General features: G+C 38.5%; 1 protein-coding gene across 17 annotated transcripts in view; it reads left to right on the forward strand.

Annotated features, from left to right (window-relative positions):
* The window catches only part of DTNB (dystrobrevin beta), a 295,200-nt gene that overhangs the window by 37,374 nt on the left and 239,340 nt on the right, over positions 1-18,486 (forward strand). For all 17 annotated transcript variants that reach the window (XM_063648879.1, XM_054474817.2, XM_054474818.2 and 14 more), the window contains exon 4: positions 5,872-6,085. In XM_063648879.1, the coding sequence (XP_063504949.1) occupies positions 5,872-6,085 (214 nt within the window). The remainder of the gene's footprint in view (positions 1-5,871; positions 6,086-18,486) is intronic.

The raw sequence follows: 18,486 nt of genomic DNA on the forward strand, positions 1-18,486 counted from the left end.
AATTTTCTTCAATGCTGAGGAGTCTTCTCATGCTCATTCATTGAATATGAATATATTCATGAATCTGTACAAGTTTTTCCGTATGTATTTTCAATTGTTCCTTCACTTTTTATTGAAAGGGTCACTAAACAGTCAATAAACAGAAGAAAATAAACAATTTTCTTTACTGCTAAAGAGTCTTCCCATATTCATTCATTGAATATGAACATATTCATGAATCTGTACAAGAATGTTCATGACGGTGTCCATATATGAGAAGGTCTGCTTTTTTGACCCTCTTGTGTTCCCCTGGTCTGTTTGTCTATCCTTCTGCCAATACCAGACTGTTCTAATACCACACTTTCTTGTAGCGGTAACCACTATTAGAATTTAGTAAATCTAGATGTCAGGCAAGGCAAGTCTTCCTACTTTGCTGTGTTTTTCTTTCTAAGATTCTCTGGGACAGTCTTGTCTTTTTAACATTTATTTTCATATAAACTTTAGAATCTGCTTGCCAATTTCTACTAAAACCAACAAAATAAAACAACTGTCCTGTGTTTTTTTAAATTCGTTTCTTTTTTCAAGTATAATTTACACACAGTAAAATTCCTCTTTTACTGTACAGTCCTGCAGAGATTTTGATTGGGATTCTATTGAATCTGTAAATCAAGTTGGGGAGAATTGACGTATTGCCAATGTTGAGATTTCCTCCTGTGAACGTGATATATGTTCATCCCTAGAACTATTTAGGTCTTTAATTTCTTTGTAGAGATGTTGCACATCCTTCATTGGATTTGTTTTTTATTTTTTAAATTTTTATTTATTTATTTTTTGAATCAGAGTCGCTCTATCGCTCAGGCTGGAGTGCAGTGGTGCGATCTTGGCTCACTGCAACCTCCGCCTCCTAAGTTCAAGAGATTCTCCTGCCCCAGCTTCCCCAGTAGCTGGGACTACAGGCGCCTGCCACCATACCCAGCTAATTTTTGTATTTTTAGTAGAGACAATTTCGCCATGTTTTCCAGGCTGGTCTCGAACTCCTGGCCTCAAGTGATCCACCTGTCTTGGCCTCCCAAAGTGCTGGGATTACAGATGTGAGCTACCACTCCCAGCCTCTTCATTGGATTTATTCCTAGGTCTTCAGTGACATGATACTATTATTTTAAAATGTCATTGTTACGTTACTGATGTATAGAAATACAGTGATCTTGATCTTGATCTTATTTCTAGCAATTGTTCTCGACTCATGTTAATTTATCTGTAGAATCTTTGATTTCTGTGTATGTAGTTTTGTTATTTCTGAATAATGACAGTTTCAGTTACTCATTTCCAATACACTGATTATTTCTTTATCTGAATATTTATATTGGTTTGGCCTCCAGTACAATAGAAATGATGATAGTGAGCATTTTTTATCTCATTCCCATTATCAGAGCAAAACCTTTCATTTTACTATTAAGTAATATGTTTGTGGCAAGTCCTTTGTAGATAACATTTGTCTTAGCCTGTTTTCTGTTGCTTATAATAGAGTACCTGAAACTGGGTGATTTATAAAGAAAGGAATTTATTTTGTACAGTTAGGGAGGCTGGGAAGTCTAAGATTGAGGGGCCATATATGTTGAAAACCATCTTGCTGCTGGGGACTCTCTGCAGAGTCTGGAGGCCATACACACCATCCCATGGTGAGGAGGCTGAGTGTACTAGTGCAGGTCTCTCTTCCTCTTTTTATTAAGCCACCAGTCCTACTCCCATGATAACTCATTAATTAATTAGTCCATGGGTGGATGAAGGCGGAGCCCTCATGACTCAATCACTTCTTAAAGCCCACCTCTCAGTACTGCCACACTGAGGATTAGATTACATTTCAACATCATTTTTGCAGAGGACAAATATTCAAACCATGACAACCTTAATCAGATTAAGAAAGTTTCCTGATAGTGCATTTCTTCATTTCTAAAAATAAGGTTTCCTTTAAAAGTTGTCTTTTGATTATGATTTCTAACTTAATTTCATTTTGATCAGAGAGCATGGTTCATATGATTTTAATCCTTTAACATTCATTGAGATTTGCTTTATGGCTCAGGATATGGTCAATTTTTTTTTTTTTCTTTTTTTTGAGACGGAGTCGGGTTCTGTGGCCCAGGCTGGAGTGCAGGGCCGAGATCTCAGCTTACTGCACTTCGCCTCCCAGGTTCAAGCGATTCTCCTGCCTCAGCCTCCCGAGTAGCTGGGATTACAGGCATGAGCCACCACACCTGGCTAATTTTTGTATTTTTAGTAGAGATGGGGTTTCACCATGTTGGCCAGGCTGGTCTTGAACTCCTGACCTCAAGTGATCCGCCCACCTCGGCCTCCCAAAGTGCTGGGATTACAGGCTTGAGCCACTGTGCCCGGCCAAGGATGTGGTCAATTTTTATATGTATCTTTGCGTAGTTGAAAATAAAGCATATTCTCTCATCAGTGGAGGCTGTACTTTATATAGTGCTCATTATGCCTACTTTGTTAGTTGTGAAGTTTAATTGTCTGTATCTGTACTTTTTGAGTGTGTATTTGCACTATCACTTATTAAGAGAGGTGAGTTAATATCCCCCACTAAGCTTCTGAATTCCTTTGTGTCCCTTTGAGGTTATGTTTATTTTTGTTTTATATGTTTTGAGACTATTCTGTTAGATGTAAATAAATGTAAAGTTCCTGTATCTCTCTTTATTTTCTTTTTTCTTTTTTTTTTTTTTTTTGACCACAGGGTCTCACTTTGTCACTCAGGTTGAAGTGCAGTGACACAGTCATAGCTAAATGCAGCCTTGAACTCCTGGGTTTAGGCAGTCCTCCTGCTGTAGCCTCTCCAGTAGCTAAGACTACAGGCATGTGTCACTATGCCTGGCTAATTAAAAAAATTTTTTTTGTGGAGATGGGATTCTACTATATTCTCCAGGCTGGTCATGAACTCCTGGCTTCAAGCTAAGCCAGGAGTGGGATTACAGACATGAGCTGCTGCACCAAGCCTCTGATATCTTTCTTATGAATTAAAACTTTTATCATTATTCGGTGACCCTCTTTAACCAATATGTTTTGTCCCACCATTAAAAATTACATAAAATTCATATACTATAAAATTCACCCTTTTAGAGCATACAGTCTTTTCACTGATTTTTAGTATATCCACAAAGTTGTACAACCATCATCATTATCTAATTCTAGAACATTTTCATCACCCCAGAAACAAACCACATACCCATTAACAGTCACTCCACATTCCCTTCATCTCCCAGCTCTGGCAACTACTAAGATACTTTTTTTTAATGGATTTGCCTATGTGGACATTTCATATAAATAGAACCTTAGAATATGTGGTATCTTTTATTTTTAACTGTCTGGTATCTTTTACTTAGAATCATGTTTTAAGTGTTTATCCATATTGCAGAATGCATCAGTACTTCATCCTTTTTTTTTTTTTTTTGAGACGGAATTTTACCTTGTTGCCCAGGCTGGAGTGCAGTGGCGTAATCTCGGCTCACTGCAAGCTCCGCCTCCCAGGTTTAAGTGATTTTCCTGCCTCAGCCTCCTGAGTAGCTGGGATTACAGGCGTGTGCCACCACACCTGGCTAATTTTGTATTTTTAGTAGAGACGGGGTTTCTCCATGTTGGCCAGCCTGTCTCGAACTCCCAACCTCAAATGATCCACCCACCTCGGCCTCCCAAAGTGCTGGGATTACAGGCGTGAGCTACCGTGCCTGGCCACTTCATCCCTTTTTTTGGTCAAATAATATTCCATTGTATGCATATGCCACATTTTATTTATCCATGTATCTATTGGTGGACATTTGGGTTGTTTTCACTTTTGGCTTTTATGAATAATGCATCTATGAACATTTGTACAAGATTTTGTGTAGACATATGTTTTCAATTCTGTAGGAGTAGAATTGCTGGGTCATATGGGAACTGTGTGTAACTTCTTAAGGAACTCCTACATTGTTTTCCAAAGCAGCTGCATGATTTTACATTTGCACCAGCAGTTTATGAGAATTTCAACTTCTCTACATCCTCGCTGACCCTTGTTTTCCATTTAAATAAAAAGTCTAACTATTCTAGCCGGCGTAAAGTGGTATGTTATCGCAGTTTTCTTTTGCATTTCCCTAGTGACTAATGCTGTTGAGCATCTTTTTATGTGCTTGTTGCCCATTTGTATATCTTCTTTGGATAAATGTCTATTTAAACTATTTGCCGATTTTTAAATTGGGTTATCTTTTTTTAATTGTTGAATTGTAAGAGTTTTTATATGTCTGGATCCTAGACCCTTAATGGATGCATGGTTTACAAATATTTTTTTCCATTCTTTGGGTTGCCTTTTCACTTTCTTGATAGTATCCTTTGAAACACAGACTTTTAAAATTTAAATAAAATGCAGCGTATCTCTTTTTTGCTGCCTATACTTGAAGTGTCTTGTTCCTGATCTTGAGGGGAGAGCTTTCAGTCTTCCCCGATTAAGTATGATGTTGGCATTGGGATTTGTTGTAGATGCCCTTTATCAGGTTGAGGAAGTTTTCTTCTGTTTTTAGTTTGTTGTGTTTTTATTATGAAAGGGTATTTGATTTTTCCAAATGCTACTTCTATGTCTATTGAGTTGATCATATGGTTTTCCAAGCTCCGCCCCCCCCCACCTTTTTTTCCTGTTACAAATAAAGTTACATCACTTTTGTTTTGGTTAGAAATTGTCATCCACTTATATTCAAACCTTTTTTATGTCTTTATGTTTTAGACATATCCGTTGCAAACAGCGTATAATTTGATTATTTAAAAAATTGCGAATTTGTCAGTCTTTGTCTTGTAAGTGGTACATTAGTGTGTTTATAGTCACTGCAGTTAACTGACATATTTGGGTCTGCACCAGCCATCTTTTCTTGTGCTATTTTTGCTGCTTGTTCTGTGTTTCTTGCCTCCTTTTGGATTGAATAGTTGTGTTTTCCTAATTTCAGTTCTTCCCCTAGTTTTTCAGCGTTGGAAAGTATACTTTCAGATTTCCTTTACTTGAAAATGTCTTTATTGTTTTCTTGAAAGTTTTTTTATACTAGCTTTAGAATTTTGTTGGTGGTTTTGATTTCCTTTCAACACATTAAAATTATTTTGCAGTCTTCTGCTTCCTTTGTTGCTTGAAGTCAGGCATCATTCTTAATTATTTTTCTTTCAAGGAAATGTCTCTTTTCTGTGTAGTTGAGTATTGTTTACTTTTTTTGTGCACTTAAGAAGTTTTTATGTTCCATCCAGGAATTTTTGTCGTTTTCAAGAGGAGTGTAGACCCAGCTACCGCGCCTACTTTATTACTGGAAATGGAATTTAAAAGAAATTCAGCCTCTTAAGTAATGGAGGAAATATGCAGTAGATAAATTTATTTTTGGCTGAGCTATGAGTTGTTCAGAGCTCTGAGTAGCCTCTAAAGCATATTAATATTTTACTTAATGCAGTTGTATTTGTCTCTCTCTTTAGGGTCATACAGTAAAGTTTCAGTTGTAAAATGTTGCTTTAGTTGCTCGGCTAAAGTAATACAGTAAAGTTGACTCAAGGTGATAACGCAAATTTTCAAAAAGACTAGAAGTTCTTAGGAGTAGTTCTTGATCTTTTTATCAAATTATCCATTGTTAGGAATTGCATGGGTCACTATTTGCAGAGACGTGAAATACTCGCTATTTAAATGTGAAGGCTTCCCGTACCGCTGTGGTGGCTCCTTGATGTTGTCTGGGACTGATGTTCTTTATTTGACCACAGAATGTTTTCCTCATTGTTGGCTAAAGAGTTTCTTCTCTTTAAACTTAAGGACTAGTTGATAAATTTTAGATTCCTATTGTGAAGGGTAGTACCACACTTTAAAATTGTTGACAGCTTATTTTCTTTGTCTTTTAGTTCATCTTGTTGATATCTGGAACATGATTGAAGCCTTCCGAGACAATGGCCTTAATACACTGGACCATACCACCGAGATCAGTGTGTCCCGCCTCGAAACTGTCATCTCCTCCATCTACTATCAGTTGAACAAGCGCCTTCCTTCTACTCACCAAATTAGTGTGGAACAATCTATCAGCCTCCTCCTCAACTTTATGATTGCTGCATATGACAGGCTAGTACCTTACCTTACATGCTTACTTCATTTTAAGAACACCTGTCTCTGAATCATTCTTCTTCCATACTGCCTTGCTAAGGGCTGGCAACTTAGAATCATGATTAAAAGGGAAATTATTGGCTGGGCGCGGTAGCTCACACCTGTAATCCCAGCACTTTGGGAGGCCAAGGAGGGCAGATCACAAGGTCAGGAGATGGAGACCATCCTGGCTAACACGGTGAAACCCCGTCTCTACTAAAAATACAAAAAATTAGCCGGGCGTGGTGGCGGGTGCCTGTAGTCTGAGCTACTTAGGAGGCTGAGGCAGGAGAATTGCTTGAACCCGGGAGGCAGAGGTTGCAGTGAGCAGAGATTGCACCACTGCACTCCAGCGTGGGCGACAGAGCGAGACTTTATCTTAAAAAAAAAAAAAAAGGAAAATTATTCAGTGTAAGCCCCTCTAGAAACTGGTTCACAGTGACTTACTGTCCTAGAGTATGTCATATGTTAAACTGTGGAATATTGTGGAGAATCACAACATTTGAGATGTATTGTTTGGGAAAATTATAGATACCTTGATACAGCTGTTCTCCAGCTCATGAAAAACACTAAGTTTTGAATTTGATTATGGGGCTTTCTATTTGACTTCTAAGGCTCCTCTTTCTTTTTTCTTCTATGCCTAGTTTGTTCAGAAGGCTAATCTTTACTCTGTAACGTCAAATGTTGGACTATAGTAACTGATTTTCTCTCTTTTTTTTTTTGAGATGGAGTTTCTCTCTTGTTGCCCAGGCTGGAGTGCAATGGTGTGCGAGCTCAGCTCACCACGACCTCTACCTCCCGGGTTCAAGCGATTCTCCTGCCTCAGCCTTCCAAGTAGCTGGGATTACAGACATGCGCTGCCATGCCCAGCTAATTTTGTATTTTTAGTAGAGATGGGGTTTCTCTATGTTGGTCAGGCTGGTCTCGAACTCCTGACCTCAGGTGATCTGCCCACCTTGGCCTCCCAAAGTGCTGGGATTACAGGTGTGAGCCACCACACGCAGCCAAACAGATTTTCTCTTTATGTCTAGGAACCTATTTTAAATTGTTTCATTGCAGAACATAGTTTAGTAGATCTTGAAACAAAAGAAGAAAACTATTTAATGTACTCCAATTAAAACGGAAATGATTTGCTCTACTTATATTCATAGAGAATTGATATTGTAAAGAATGAAACAACAAAATTGTAAAGCACAGATTTATGATTGTTTAAGTACAGAGGTTAAATGGTGATGTTCTGTGAACCAAGAGTTCCAGTTTCTGCTATACTCTTGGCCATCTGATTTGAATGGATTGTCTCTGCTTCATTTTTTGCTGTCTATAGACCTTCTTTGAGTTCATACATTTGTAAAATGCTATTAGTTATATCTTATAATAGGGAGGAGTCTGTGAATTAGTGGTAAAACTATAGAAATGTCAAAGCCAAGTCATAATTTAAGCACTCACTAAATTCACACCCTTTTTATAAGCCGTTATCAAATTAGACATTGTATCCATTTAATAGAAAATTATTAAAGAAATTTACTTATTTTTTTGAGATGAGGTCTTGCTATGTTTCCCAGGCTGGTCTAACTACTGGGCTCAAACAGTCTTCCCTCCCCAGCCTCTCTAGTAGCTGGCATTACAGGTGTGCACCACTGTGCCCGGCAGAAATCTGAATTTTAAAAATAAGAGTGTATAAGTGACATAAGTCCCAGAATTCTAATGCCATTTTTTAGTAATTTTAGTTAGTGACTCCATAGGTTAATTTTTTCCTGCCCAAGAACTGGCTTTTTGTTTCAAAACCCTTAGTAAAAATTGTTATTCCGTGATAAGTAAGCAGCACCTTATCATGACACTGACTCACTCAGTAAATCAGTTCACAGGTCACACAACACAAATTAACTCAAGAAACAATATTTTTTGAAGTCAGAAATTAAAACCATCTTACTGTCTAAAAATGGTCAAGCAGAGATTAAAATCTTGGATTCCATAATCATGTCAAGTAAGTTAAATACTATGGTGCTTTAGTCTACTGGGCTGCTCTAACAAAATGCCATGAACTGGGCTCTCTATAAACAACACAGATTTATTTCTTACAGTTCTGGAGGCTGGGAAGTTCAAGATCAAGGTAGATTCTGTGTGTGGGAAGGGCCTGCTTTCTGGCTCCTAGACAGCACCTTTTTGTGGTATCCTCACATGACAAAGGGGCAAAGGAGTTCTCTGGAACCTCTTTTATAAGGGCACTAATCCCATTCATGAGGACCCCCTCGTGACCTAATCATCTTCAGAAGGTCCCACCTTCTAATACCATACCTAGGGGGTTAGGATTTCAACATGTGAATTTTGGGGAACACAAGCATTCAGGTTATAGCATATGGCTAAGGAAGGGAGAGGAAGGAAGAGGGCAGAGATGGCAAAAGGGAGAATGGGAAGACCAAACTTAGAAGCAGAAGGTACAAGGATATCCTGGGCCATATTCAGAGAAAGCTAGACACATACAGAGAGACAACGAGAATAAGTGGACAGTGAATCAGATGAAGGCAGATGTATAGAAACGCACACCAAAAATAACTAGCAAAAAAAAAAAAAAAATGAGTGAGTTAAGAAGAGTAAGGGGTATAGTATGTTATTAGTGAGTTGGGTAATTTTCACTTCGATATGTTTAAAACATAGACCATGGTATCAGAATAAATGATCACATCTTTACTAACTTTGAAACCTTTATATGATAGAGCTTATTTGGCTATCTAGAGGCTTAAAATTGACCTTCTTGTGTTGGAAAAAAAGAAAGAATCTGGTTATCAGAATGTTAATTTTGAAAACCAGGGCATTTTGTCATTAAATACTTCAAATGTTAGTCTTTTTATTGATTGGCCGCTTTATTACTTAGGCTGGAGAGTTCCTTTTATACATAGACAACCTAGTTATTTATTTTAATTGAGCCTTCCAGCCTTTGTATTTCATAATTCCATAAGGTTAAAGTTTGAAAGCAAAAATTATTTAATCTTCTCTCACCTCCAAATTTATAGTCCCTGTGTTTTGGCCAGATGATTTCTGATTATTATAATAATAGAGTATAAGACCCTAGAACAACGGTCAGGAACAAATAGGATCTAAGACTTTTCCTTAAGTAAGTATTTTCTTAAGACCTAATTTTTTTTAATACTGAGAGTTCTGAATATGTTATATTTTGATAATTAAAAACATTGAAAAGCACAGAGACCAATATTCACAAAACACCTGGGTATAGAATCTTAGTGAAAGCTGCAAGGAGTTGTGAAAACACTGATAGCTGCATTTTTTCCCTCTCAGTTTCTCTGGTACAATATTATTGGTAGTCATACAGTCTGGTGCAAAGGTACAACAAAAGTGCTTTAACCAATATAATAAGGATATCCAAATTGCCAGCATGAGGGAGAGGAGGTCTTCCTTACTCTTCTATAGCTGAGCCAATTTCACACTTTAAGGTTTGTTACTTAAAAATCCCCTTTCTATTTCCAACCTTTTTATTAGTCCAGTGTCTTTAGCTGTAAAAAGCCTACCCACATGGCCTTTCTATAACAACATGTGTATAGGCTGACAAACTGAGGGGTCCAGAGGCAGGCTAGCCCCTCATCTTGGTTGCATCAGAGCTCTGGCTTTATTTCTTTGAGCGGCTTTGCCCCCTTCTTGTATCAGCTCCATCCTTAGGCTGACTTCACAAAATCCCTGTGAGCAGCTTCTATTAAATGCCTCCTCTTTGAAGTTGAGGTTAAGGAAGAGTTGGCTTCTTTGAACACCGAGTAAAAGTACCCATCTTTTAGACACCCATGACACAGCCTCAGGAGGTCCTGACAGCGTGTGCCCAAGGTGGTCAGAGCACAGCTTGCTTTTATACATTTTAAGAAGACATGAGACATCAATCAGATACACTTAAGATTTACATTGGTTTGATCTGGAAGGGTGGGACAACTTGAAGAGGAACAGGGAGCTTCCAGGTCATAGGTAGATTTAAACATATTCTGATTGGCAGTTGGTTGAAAGAGTTATGGTAAAGAGTTGTGGAGAGCTAGGTTTTATCCCACAGATAAAGCCTGCAAGTAGCAGGCTCTAGAGAGAATAGACTGTAGATGTTTCTTCTCAGACTTAAGGTCTGTGTTGATGTTAACGCTGGAGGGTATCATGAGGCATGTCCATCCCCAGCTTCCCATCATGGCCTTAACCAGCCTTTCCGGTTAAATTTCAGAGTACCCTGGCCCAGAAGGGAGTCTACTCAGATGGTTGCAGGGGGCCTTTGAATTTTATTTTTGGTTTACACTTACAATCTAATACCTAGATTTCCTGTGGTTCTTTTTGTACTATTTTTTGTTTCTGGTTTTCATTAATGATGTTTTATTTCCTATTTGTTTTGTTATTTTTTATTATAGGCTGAACATTATATAGCAAGATTATTTTTATTATATACCAAACATTATATTGCAGAATTATTTGCAGGGATAATTTGAAGCCTAGGATGATGTTTTCTTCCAGAAAGAATGTATGTTTGCTTCTGCCAGGTGCCTGGAGACCTTAACAATCCAGGATCACGTCAATTCAGTTTCTTACCCAGTACCTGTGAGGACCTGTTTACTTCTGGACACAATTACCTTTAGGTGAAGCCTTTGGGCTCTGAGCCCAAAGTAATAGGAGAGTAGGGTAAGCAGGACCATGTGTCCTGCCAAGGGACCCATTCTGCCTTGGCAAGTCCAAGCCTCCATGTCTTTCTCCTTGTCCCCAGTACCATCAAAAAGTTACTCTATACTTCAGCAATTTTGCTTCCCCCCCTGGAATCAAATCACTTACATGGAAAAAGTGATTTCATCCATTGCACTCACCTCCCTGGGCATCCAGCCTCTCCTGCATTTGGTAACTTCAATTGTTAGTTGTCAACAATTTATATTCAAGGAGATTTTTTAAAACTTTCCCCATCTTTTCTTTTTTGCTCAGAGGAAAAGTTGATCAGAATCACCTAGGGTGCTATTACCAGAAGCTCATTATTTCTTCAAATATTTCCTCTGTTTTTGTTTTCTCTTTTTCTGACTGTTGGCATTTCTATTTCTTTCCTCTTTATCTGTTAGTGTTCCTCACATATGATTTAATTTCTTTAGCTTTGTTTCCTTTTAGAAGAGTTTATTGATCTGCCTTTCTGCTCATTAATTTGTTCTTCGTCTGGAGCCGTCCTACTGTTTACTCCATCTGTTATTTCTTTAGCTATTGTATTTTCTGTATGTCGTATATCTGATTTTTCTTTTTTGGGATTTGTGGTTCTTGTTTCATGTTGTCTTTTTAAACATGTTTATTCTTAGTTTTAAATTCCTGGTCCATTTGTTCTAGTACTTATGCTTCCAGACCTGGTGTATGTTGTTCTGTTTTGTTTTGTTTTTCTAAGTAGTTGTATCCCTGTGTCTAAGGACTAGCTGAGGAGTGGATGTTTGCTGAGAATGTGGGCAGAACTTGGACATGTGGGCTAGAGTATCCACATGCATGCATAGTCCTTTCAAGCATGGGGTGTGCTGGAGGTGGGAAGAAGAGGGGATCAGGTTCTTCCCATGTAGGAGTATGGGGTGCCTTACAGTTCTAAATTTGAACATGACATTCCTGGCCATTATAAAGGTATGTTAGTCAAGGTACAAAGATGGAAATATATATATATTTATTTATTTTTCTGTCGTCCAGGCTCTAGTGCAGTGGCACAATCTTGGCTCACTGCAACCTCCACCTCCTGGGTTCAAGCGATTTTCATGCCTCAGCCTCCTGAGTAGCTGGGACTACAGGCACACGCCACCACGCCTGGCTAATTTTTGTATGTTCAGTAGAGACGGGGTTTTGCCATGTTGGCTAGGCTGATCTCAAACTCCTGGCCTCAAGTGATCCACCCGACTTGGCCTCCCAAAGTGCTGGGATTGTATATAGCCGTGAGCCACTGCACCCAGCCAGGTTGCTCTTATACTTTATTTCTGACTATTGAATCTTATTTTTTCCTCTGATATATTTCATCCATTTCTGTTTTACAAATGAGTCTGTGGCCTTTACCGAAAGTGTTGGTTCAGAAATAGAATGAAATTTCACCTTAAAAATGGAATAAACTGGTAAAAAAAATGATATATCTAATGAAACTAGTTTGGACAAAGTCTGTAAAATACATCTAAATCTTAAAAAATACAAAATACGGTATTGAACACATCATTTAAAGGCCTAGGGTTATTGTTTACCGTTTACAATAACACTCAGTAGAAAACACTTGCTAATTTGAACAATTGAAAGATTCCTTTGGTACAAATGTACTTATATAATTTATGATGGAGTTATATGAAAAAATTCCTGTGTAGTTGGCAAATGTGGCTAACAACCATTTAAAAATGTTGGTTTAGGCTGGGTGCGGTGGCTCATGCCTGTAATCCCAGCACTTTGGGAGGCCGAGACAGGCGGATCACCTGAGGTCGGGAGTTCGAGACCAGCCTGACCAACATGGAGAAACCCCAACTCTACTAAAAAAAAAAAAAAATACAAAAATTAGCCAGGCGTGGTGATGGTACATGCCTGTAATCCTAGGGAGGCTGAGGCAGGAGAATCACTTGAACCCGGGAGGCGGAAGTTGCGGTGAGCCGAGATCACACCACTGCACTTCAGCCTGGGCAATAAGAGCAAAACTCCATCTCAAAAAAAAAAAAAGTTGGTTTAGCAGTTTAATTTGAATCCATTTAAAAAGTTATATTGTTCCCCCTTAATACTGAATGTTTAAAACAAAACAATACAAAACAAAGCAGGAACAAACCAGTCCATTTCAAATAAAAGCAAATGTCCTCCATAAATTCTTAATCTGCCCAGCCTAGCATATTATGGAATGGATGTTGCTGATAAAAGATAATATTAGGTTACAGTCTTCTTCATTAGTGATTTTTAAACAAAACTGTAATTTCCTGGGAGGCACAGACATTTCATGTGTTGGTGTACAATATTTATTTACATCCCTGCTTGTTTTTAGAAGGATTCAGAATCACAAGAAAAAAGCCAGCCAAGTAAGATCAGAGTCCTATGCTGAGTGGGAAGATTTTCCACCGTTGTAGCACATTTAAATTTTCTTTTTTTTAAGAGACAAGGTCTTGCTCTGTTGCCCAGGCTGGAGTGCAGTGGCATGATCATAGCTCACTGCAACTTTGAACTCCTGGGCTCAAGCGATTCTCCTGCTTCAGCCTCTGGAGTGGCTGGGACTATTGGGTGCGTGCCATCATGCCTGGCTATTTTCTTTTGCTTTTTAAAATTTCAGAGCTGTTTCTCAGTGTCAGCAGGCTAATTATTTTATTTTTTATTTTTTGTAGAGGGAGGGTTTTGCTTTGTTGCCCAGAGTGGTCTTGAACTCTTGGCTTCAAGGGATCCTCCTGCCTCGGCCCTCCAGAGTCTTGGGATTACAAGCATGAGCCACCACACCTGGCCATCCATCACTTACTTACTCTTTATCTTGTAGCTTTTCTTCCGAGAGAAGTCATGAGTTTGTGCTAATTTACAAACAAGAATCTTCTGAATTCAGAATATGCAGACTTGCAAAGGGTTTTACCATTAGCTAATATTTCAGAAAATTTTTTTTTATTTATTCTTTTGTGCTTCTTTTCTTTTTGTTTATTTTTTTAAAAGAAAGGGCAGGAGGAATACTTTATTCTGAGTGTGTTTCTTTTTCCTTGCCTTTGTTTTCTTCTGAAACAGAGGAGAGAAGTAGTAACAAGTCCAGAGAGACTTCTCCTGTCCATTCAGCACCTCACTTCAAAATTAATCTGATCAAGACACTGTTTCATCATGTAACTTCCCACTTCAGAAACCTTCAAAGAATCCCTGTGGTTTTGAATTAAGCTCACACTCCTCCGTTTGGTTTAATGATAACACTGCTTACCTCCCTGCCCGCACCAACCTCTAATTACGCTCCTGGAGACGCTCTTCTTTTCTAATATGACATGCTCATTTTCCCCAGACAGATGCCATGCGTTTTGTTCCCCCTCAGCTCCCACATCTGTCTGGGATTTCCCAGTCTCCTTTTGTTCTGTCCAAATCTTTTCTATTTCTGAGAATTCAACCCGGGTTTTAATTTAATTTAATTTTTTTTTTGAGACGGAGTCTCACTCTGTCGCCCAGGCTGGAGTGCAGTGGCACGATCTCAGCTCACTGCAACCTCCGCCTCCCAGGTTCAGGTGATTCTTCTGCCTCATCCTCCTGAGTCGCTGGGATTACAGGTGCGTACCACCACGCCCGGCTAATTTTTGTATTTTTAGTAGAGATGCGGTTTCACCATGTTGGTCAGGCTGGTCTCAAACTCCTGACCTTCTGATCTGCCCACCTCGGCCTCTAAAAGTGCTAGGATTACAGGCGTGAGCCACTGCGCCCGGCCTCAACCCAAGTTTTTACCTACTGTGTAGCCTGCCTTATTATCACCAATCCCATTTTCATCCTTTTGATGACTTACAGTTCTTGTTTATGTTATTATTTTGGCCTTTAATTACATAATGTTGTAAACTGCTTCATAAGTGTTCAAAATGGAATGAATGTCCTTGAGAGCAGAGATTCTGCTTTATATTTCTTTCATTCCTCAATTAGTATAATGCTAGATTATTTATAAATGTTTATAAGACTGAAATGAAAAGCAGCAGGCATTCTGATTGTGATAAAATTGAATAATATTCTAAGTTGATTTTACTTGATTAAAGCTGTTTGACATTTGCCAAATGGATTCTTGATTTGCAGTTGATTATTGCAACATCCGTTCACTGTGAAGTTTTGTAAATTAAGATTAATTGGCAGAATGTGAGTTTTTGAAAATCAAAGAGAGATGCTCTTATTACTTTTAGCTACATATGATAATCGGACTGGTAATAGTGTTTCTGAAGTTGAAGTTTGTTTCCGTGTGAGCAGTTTATGGTTGGCAGCATCCACAATCATTTGCTAAAGAGATAGAAACAGCTTGTGTTAAGTACAAAATATTACCCTTAGTCTTGTTTTCAAAAGTATTAATTTGAATAGCAAACTCCTACGAGATAGTGTAAAGCTAGAAACGTCATCCAGATTTGGTTAGTTTTAAATATTGAAAGGCAGAATTTGAGACCTTATTGAACTGAAACGAATGATTTCCCATCCACAGGGAACAGGTGGGGACTTTAGAGGCTTCAGAAGGTACCTGCATGTTAAAACATAGCAGCGTTTATTCAGGGTGACTCATTGTCTGCTTAGCTTGGCACAGAGCTAATAATGGTGTTTTCTCAGTGTTGGATAATAACTCTTTTTAGAAGTCATATGCATAGTTTATTGTCAGACTGTAAAATGATAGGGCTATGGAAATGAATCATGCAGAGAAGGCTGAGAAAGAGGATCATCATGTCCCTTACTGAAGGACATTCCCTGGAAGGCTTCTATTTGAGTGGGGTTAAAATAACAAGTTTCTTCTGTCTTATCATCTCAACAAATATTACCTGTTTATCTTTTCATCTTAGTGTCTTGATAGAGGGGTTTGTATTCACTGTTAATTGCGTCATATTTCAAATGTTGACCTACCAATCAACTCTGTAGCTATCATAGGCCAGATTTGAAGTGAGTAGCATTATTTGTGATGAAACCAGGTTAAATATCATTTCCAAATTTTGTTTGAAGAGAATTGATTCAGGTATAAACTTGGACTTTACGTTGGAAGTAGTGAAAACATGGACATTGGTGAGGACATGTGCTGTGGCCACGGGCAGCTAATTATTCAGTTTTAACTTGACCAGTGTATACAGAATAATTTCAGATGTCTCGTGGGAAGGATCAAGAATGAGTTCTTCCAAGAAGGAATCAGTTAGATAAAGAACAAAGTCAGGCGGTATCAGGGTGCTGAGTAGCTGTAGTTTTCTCTCTGCTTGCCTCTAGTTGTAGAGGAAGAATGCTGGGGCTCTAAAGAAACATTAGAAAAGCAAAGGTAATGCTTCCTCTTGGCCTTGTTTGGAGGCAGTTGTAGGAAGTTAGGCTTAAAGTAGACTGAGGGGTTTCAGTGCCAAGAAAAGCATTCTGTGCAGAGGAGTCACTGCTGACGTTTGGCCTGCAAAGCAAACAGTTGAGAGAAAAGAGCTAAGTTTTTTTTCTTTTTGAAGGGAAAAATATAAGTAACATGATTTGTGGAAGTAAGGATGTTGAGACTACCGCTTCATTAATTTTATCGGATAACTATTTCTTTATGCCACGTTATACTGGAATTTTAAAGTAGGTATCTTTAATAAGTTTCTTTTTAAATTTTTTATTGAGACAGGGTCTTGCTCTGTCGCCCATGCCAAAGAGCAGTGGCGTGATCTTGGCTCACTGCCACCTCCACCTTCTGGGTTCAGGCAATTCTCCTACCTCAGCCTCCCATGTAGGTGGAACTACAGACGCGTATCACCACACCCTGCTAATTTTTGTATTTTTATTAATACAGTTTGAGGCTGGTCTCAAACTCCTGGTCTCAAGTGATCCGCCTGCATTAGCCTCCCAAAGTGCTGGGATTTCAGGCGTAAGCCACCACGCCTGGTTTCTTTAATAAGTTTCTGTAACTGTATTTAAATATACAATGATAACTTTTGTGTATATTTTTGTTTATATTAATATTTCCTTTTGAAGAGTGTATAAACCTTTTGATAGCACAAACTGTGAACCTAAAGTGGTAAATGAAAAGTGATTTGAATGGGGAAGACGGGTTAATAATTAAGACCTGAGCCCACTGCCCCATTATCAGGATGCATACTTAACTTATGAGTGTATTCTTAAACATGAAGATTCACTAAGTATTTTCCCCAAATCTCTCCTGTCTGTAAATTCATCCCGCTCACATTTACTATGATCCTTAATCTCAGATTCCTCTACTTTTACCTGAACTTAAAACTCCTTCCACTCTGCTTATATAGTCTGTTTAATCCATTGAGTTACAGACTGACACTTTGATGCATATCCCCTGACCCTTAATAAAGCCTGTTATGTTAAGCACACATACATTTGTCCACCTTAAAGTGCATACAGGTGGAGGGAAGAGAAGATTTGTGGTTTGTTGGGTGGGAGATTATGTGTGGAGATTTCTACGTGGCTGTTGTGAATAAGAAAAATGGTTAAACAGTGGATCTCAGAGATGATATGTTAAGGGACTACACATTACTGGCAATACTTAGATACTTGGTTGAGGGGTTAATGAGTCTTTTTTTTTTTTTTTTTTTTTTTTTTTGTGACGGAGCCTTGCTCTGTCGCCCAGGCTGGAGTGCAGTGGCACGATCTTGGCTCACTGCAAGCTCCACATCCTGGGTTCACACCATTCTCCTGCCTCAGCCTCCCGAGTAGCTGGGACTACAGGCCCCTGCCACCACGCCTGGCTAATTTTTTGTATTTTTAGTAGAGACGGGGTTTCACCATGTTAGCCAGGATGGTCTCGATCTCCTGACCTCATGATCCACCTGCCTTGGCCTCCCAAAGTGCTGGGATTACAGGCTGAGCCACTGCGCCCAGCCGAGTCTTTTTTTTTTTTTTAATAAGTAGCCTGATCTAGATTATTCTGTAAATTAACAGATTCTTTCTTCAGAGACCAGCCATTGAGACTAATAATAATCTTAATGAATGGAAAAGAATACAAGTGTTTTAGTGCTGACCCAGGTTAATTGAGAATTATATCTGTTATTCTGTATTCGAATATGAGAATCTCTGAATCTAGGACTAATATTTACAACAGGGTTGAGTCAAAGGATATTTTGAATAAGGATGCAAAGTGTTGTAAAATATTAGTGTTTCTAAAAACATTTTGAAGATTAAGAAAATGTTGTACAAGTGCTAATTATTATAATATATAGAAGTAAAGATATCATAGTACCCATGAAGATCCATTGTGTAATGTTTATGGATGGGTATTAATGAGGTAAGTCTCTTCTCAGGAAGAGCTGGAAGTGTGACCTGGCTCTCTTGCTAGTATGCTGGACTCTGCCACACTTTGCTGTCTGTCTGCATAGATAGCAACAGTTTCTTTTCTGCAGCAAGGAATAGATACAGTTTTGTCTCTTTGAAGGAGGAGAGATTTGGAGCCAGAAAGATTTACACAACTGCAGTGTGATTAATTTTCTGTAATCTTTTATTATGTCCTTTGATTTATCATTGCCAAGAAAATAAAAGCTAAAGTCTTACTCTTGCATTCAAAGCTCTATGTTGGTGGTTCTCAGCTCTGGATGCATATGAAAATAGCACAAGGGACTTTTTCAACATAACAAGAACAGGATGGGGTTTAGGCATCTGAATAGTATCTTTATTCTCATACCTTATTGAGGATTTGTATGGGTTTAGAACTCTAAAAATACACAAGAAATGATCTTGTTGATATCTACGGAAGTACCCTATTGTGAATTCAATTGGGATTTATG

The sequence above is a fragment of the Pongo pygmaeus genome, chromosome 12 (assembly GCF_028885625.2).
Source record: "Pongo pygmaeus isolate AG05252 chromosome 12, NHGRI_mPonPyg2-v2.0_pri, whole genome shotgun sequence".
Taxonomy (NCBI): Eukaryota; Metazoa; Chordata; class Mammalia; order Primates; family Hominidae; genus Pongo; species Pongo pygmaeus.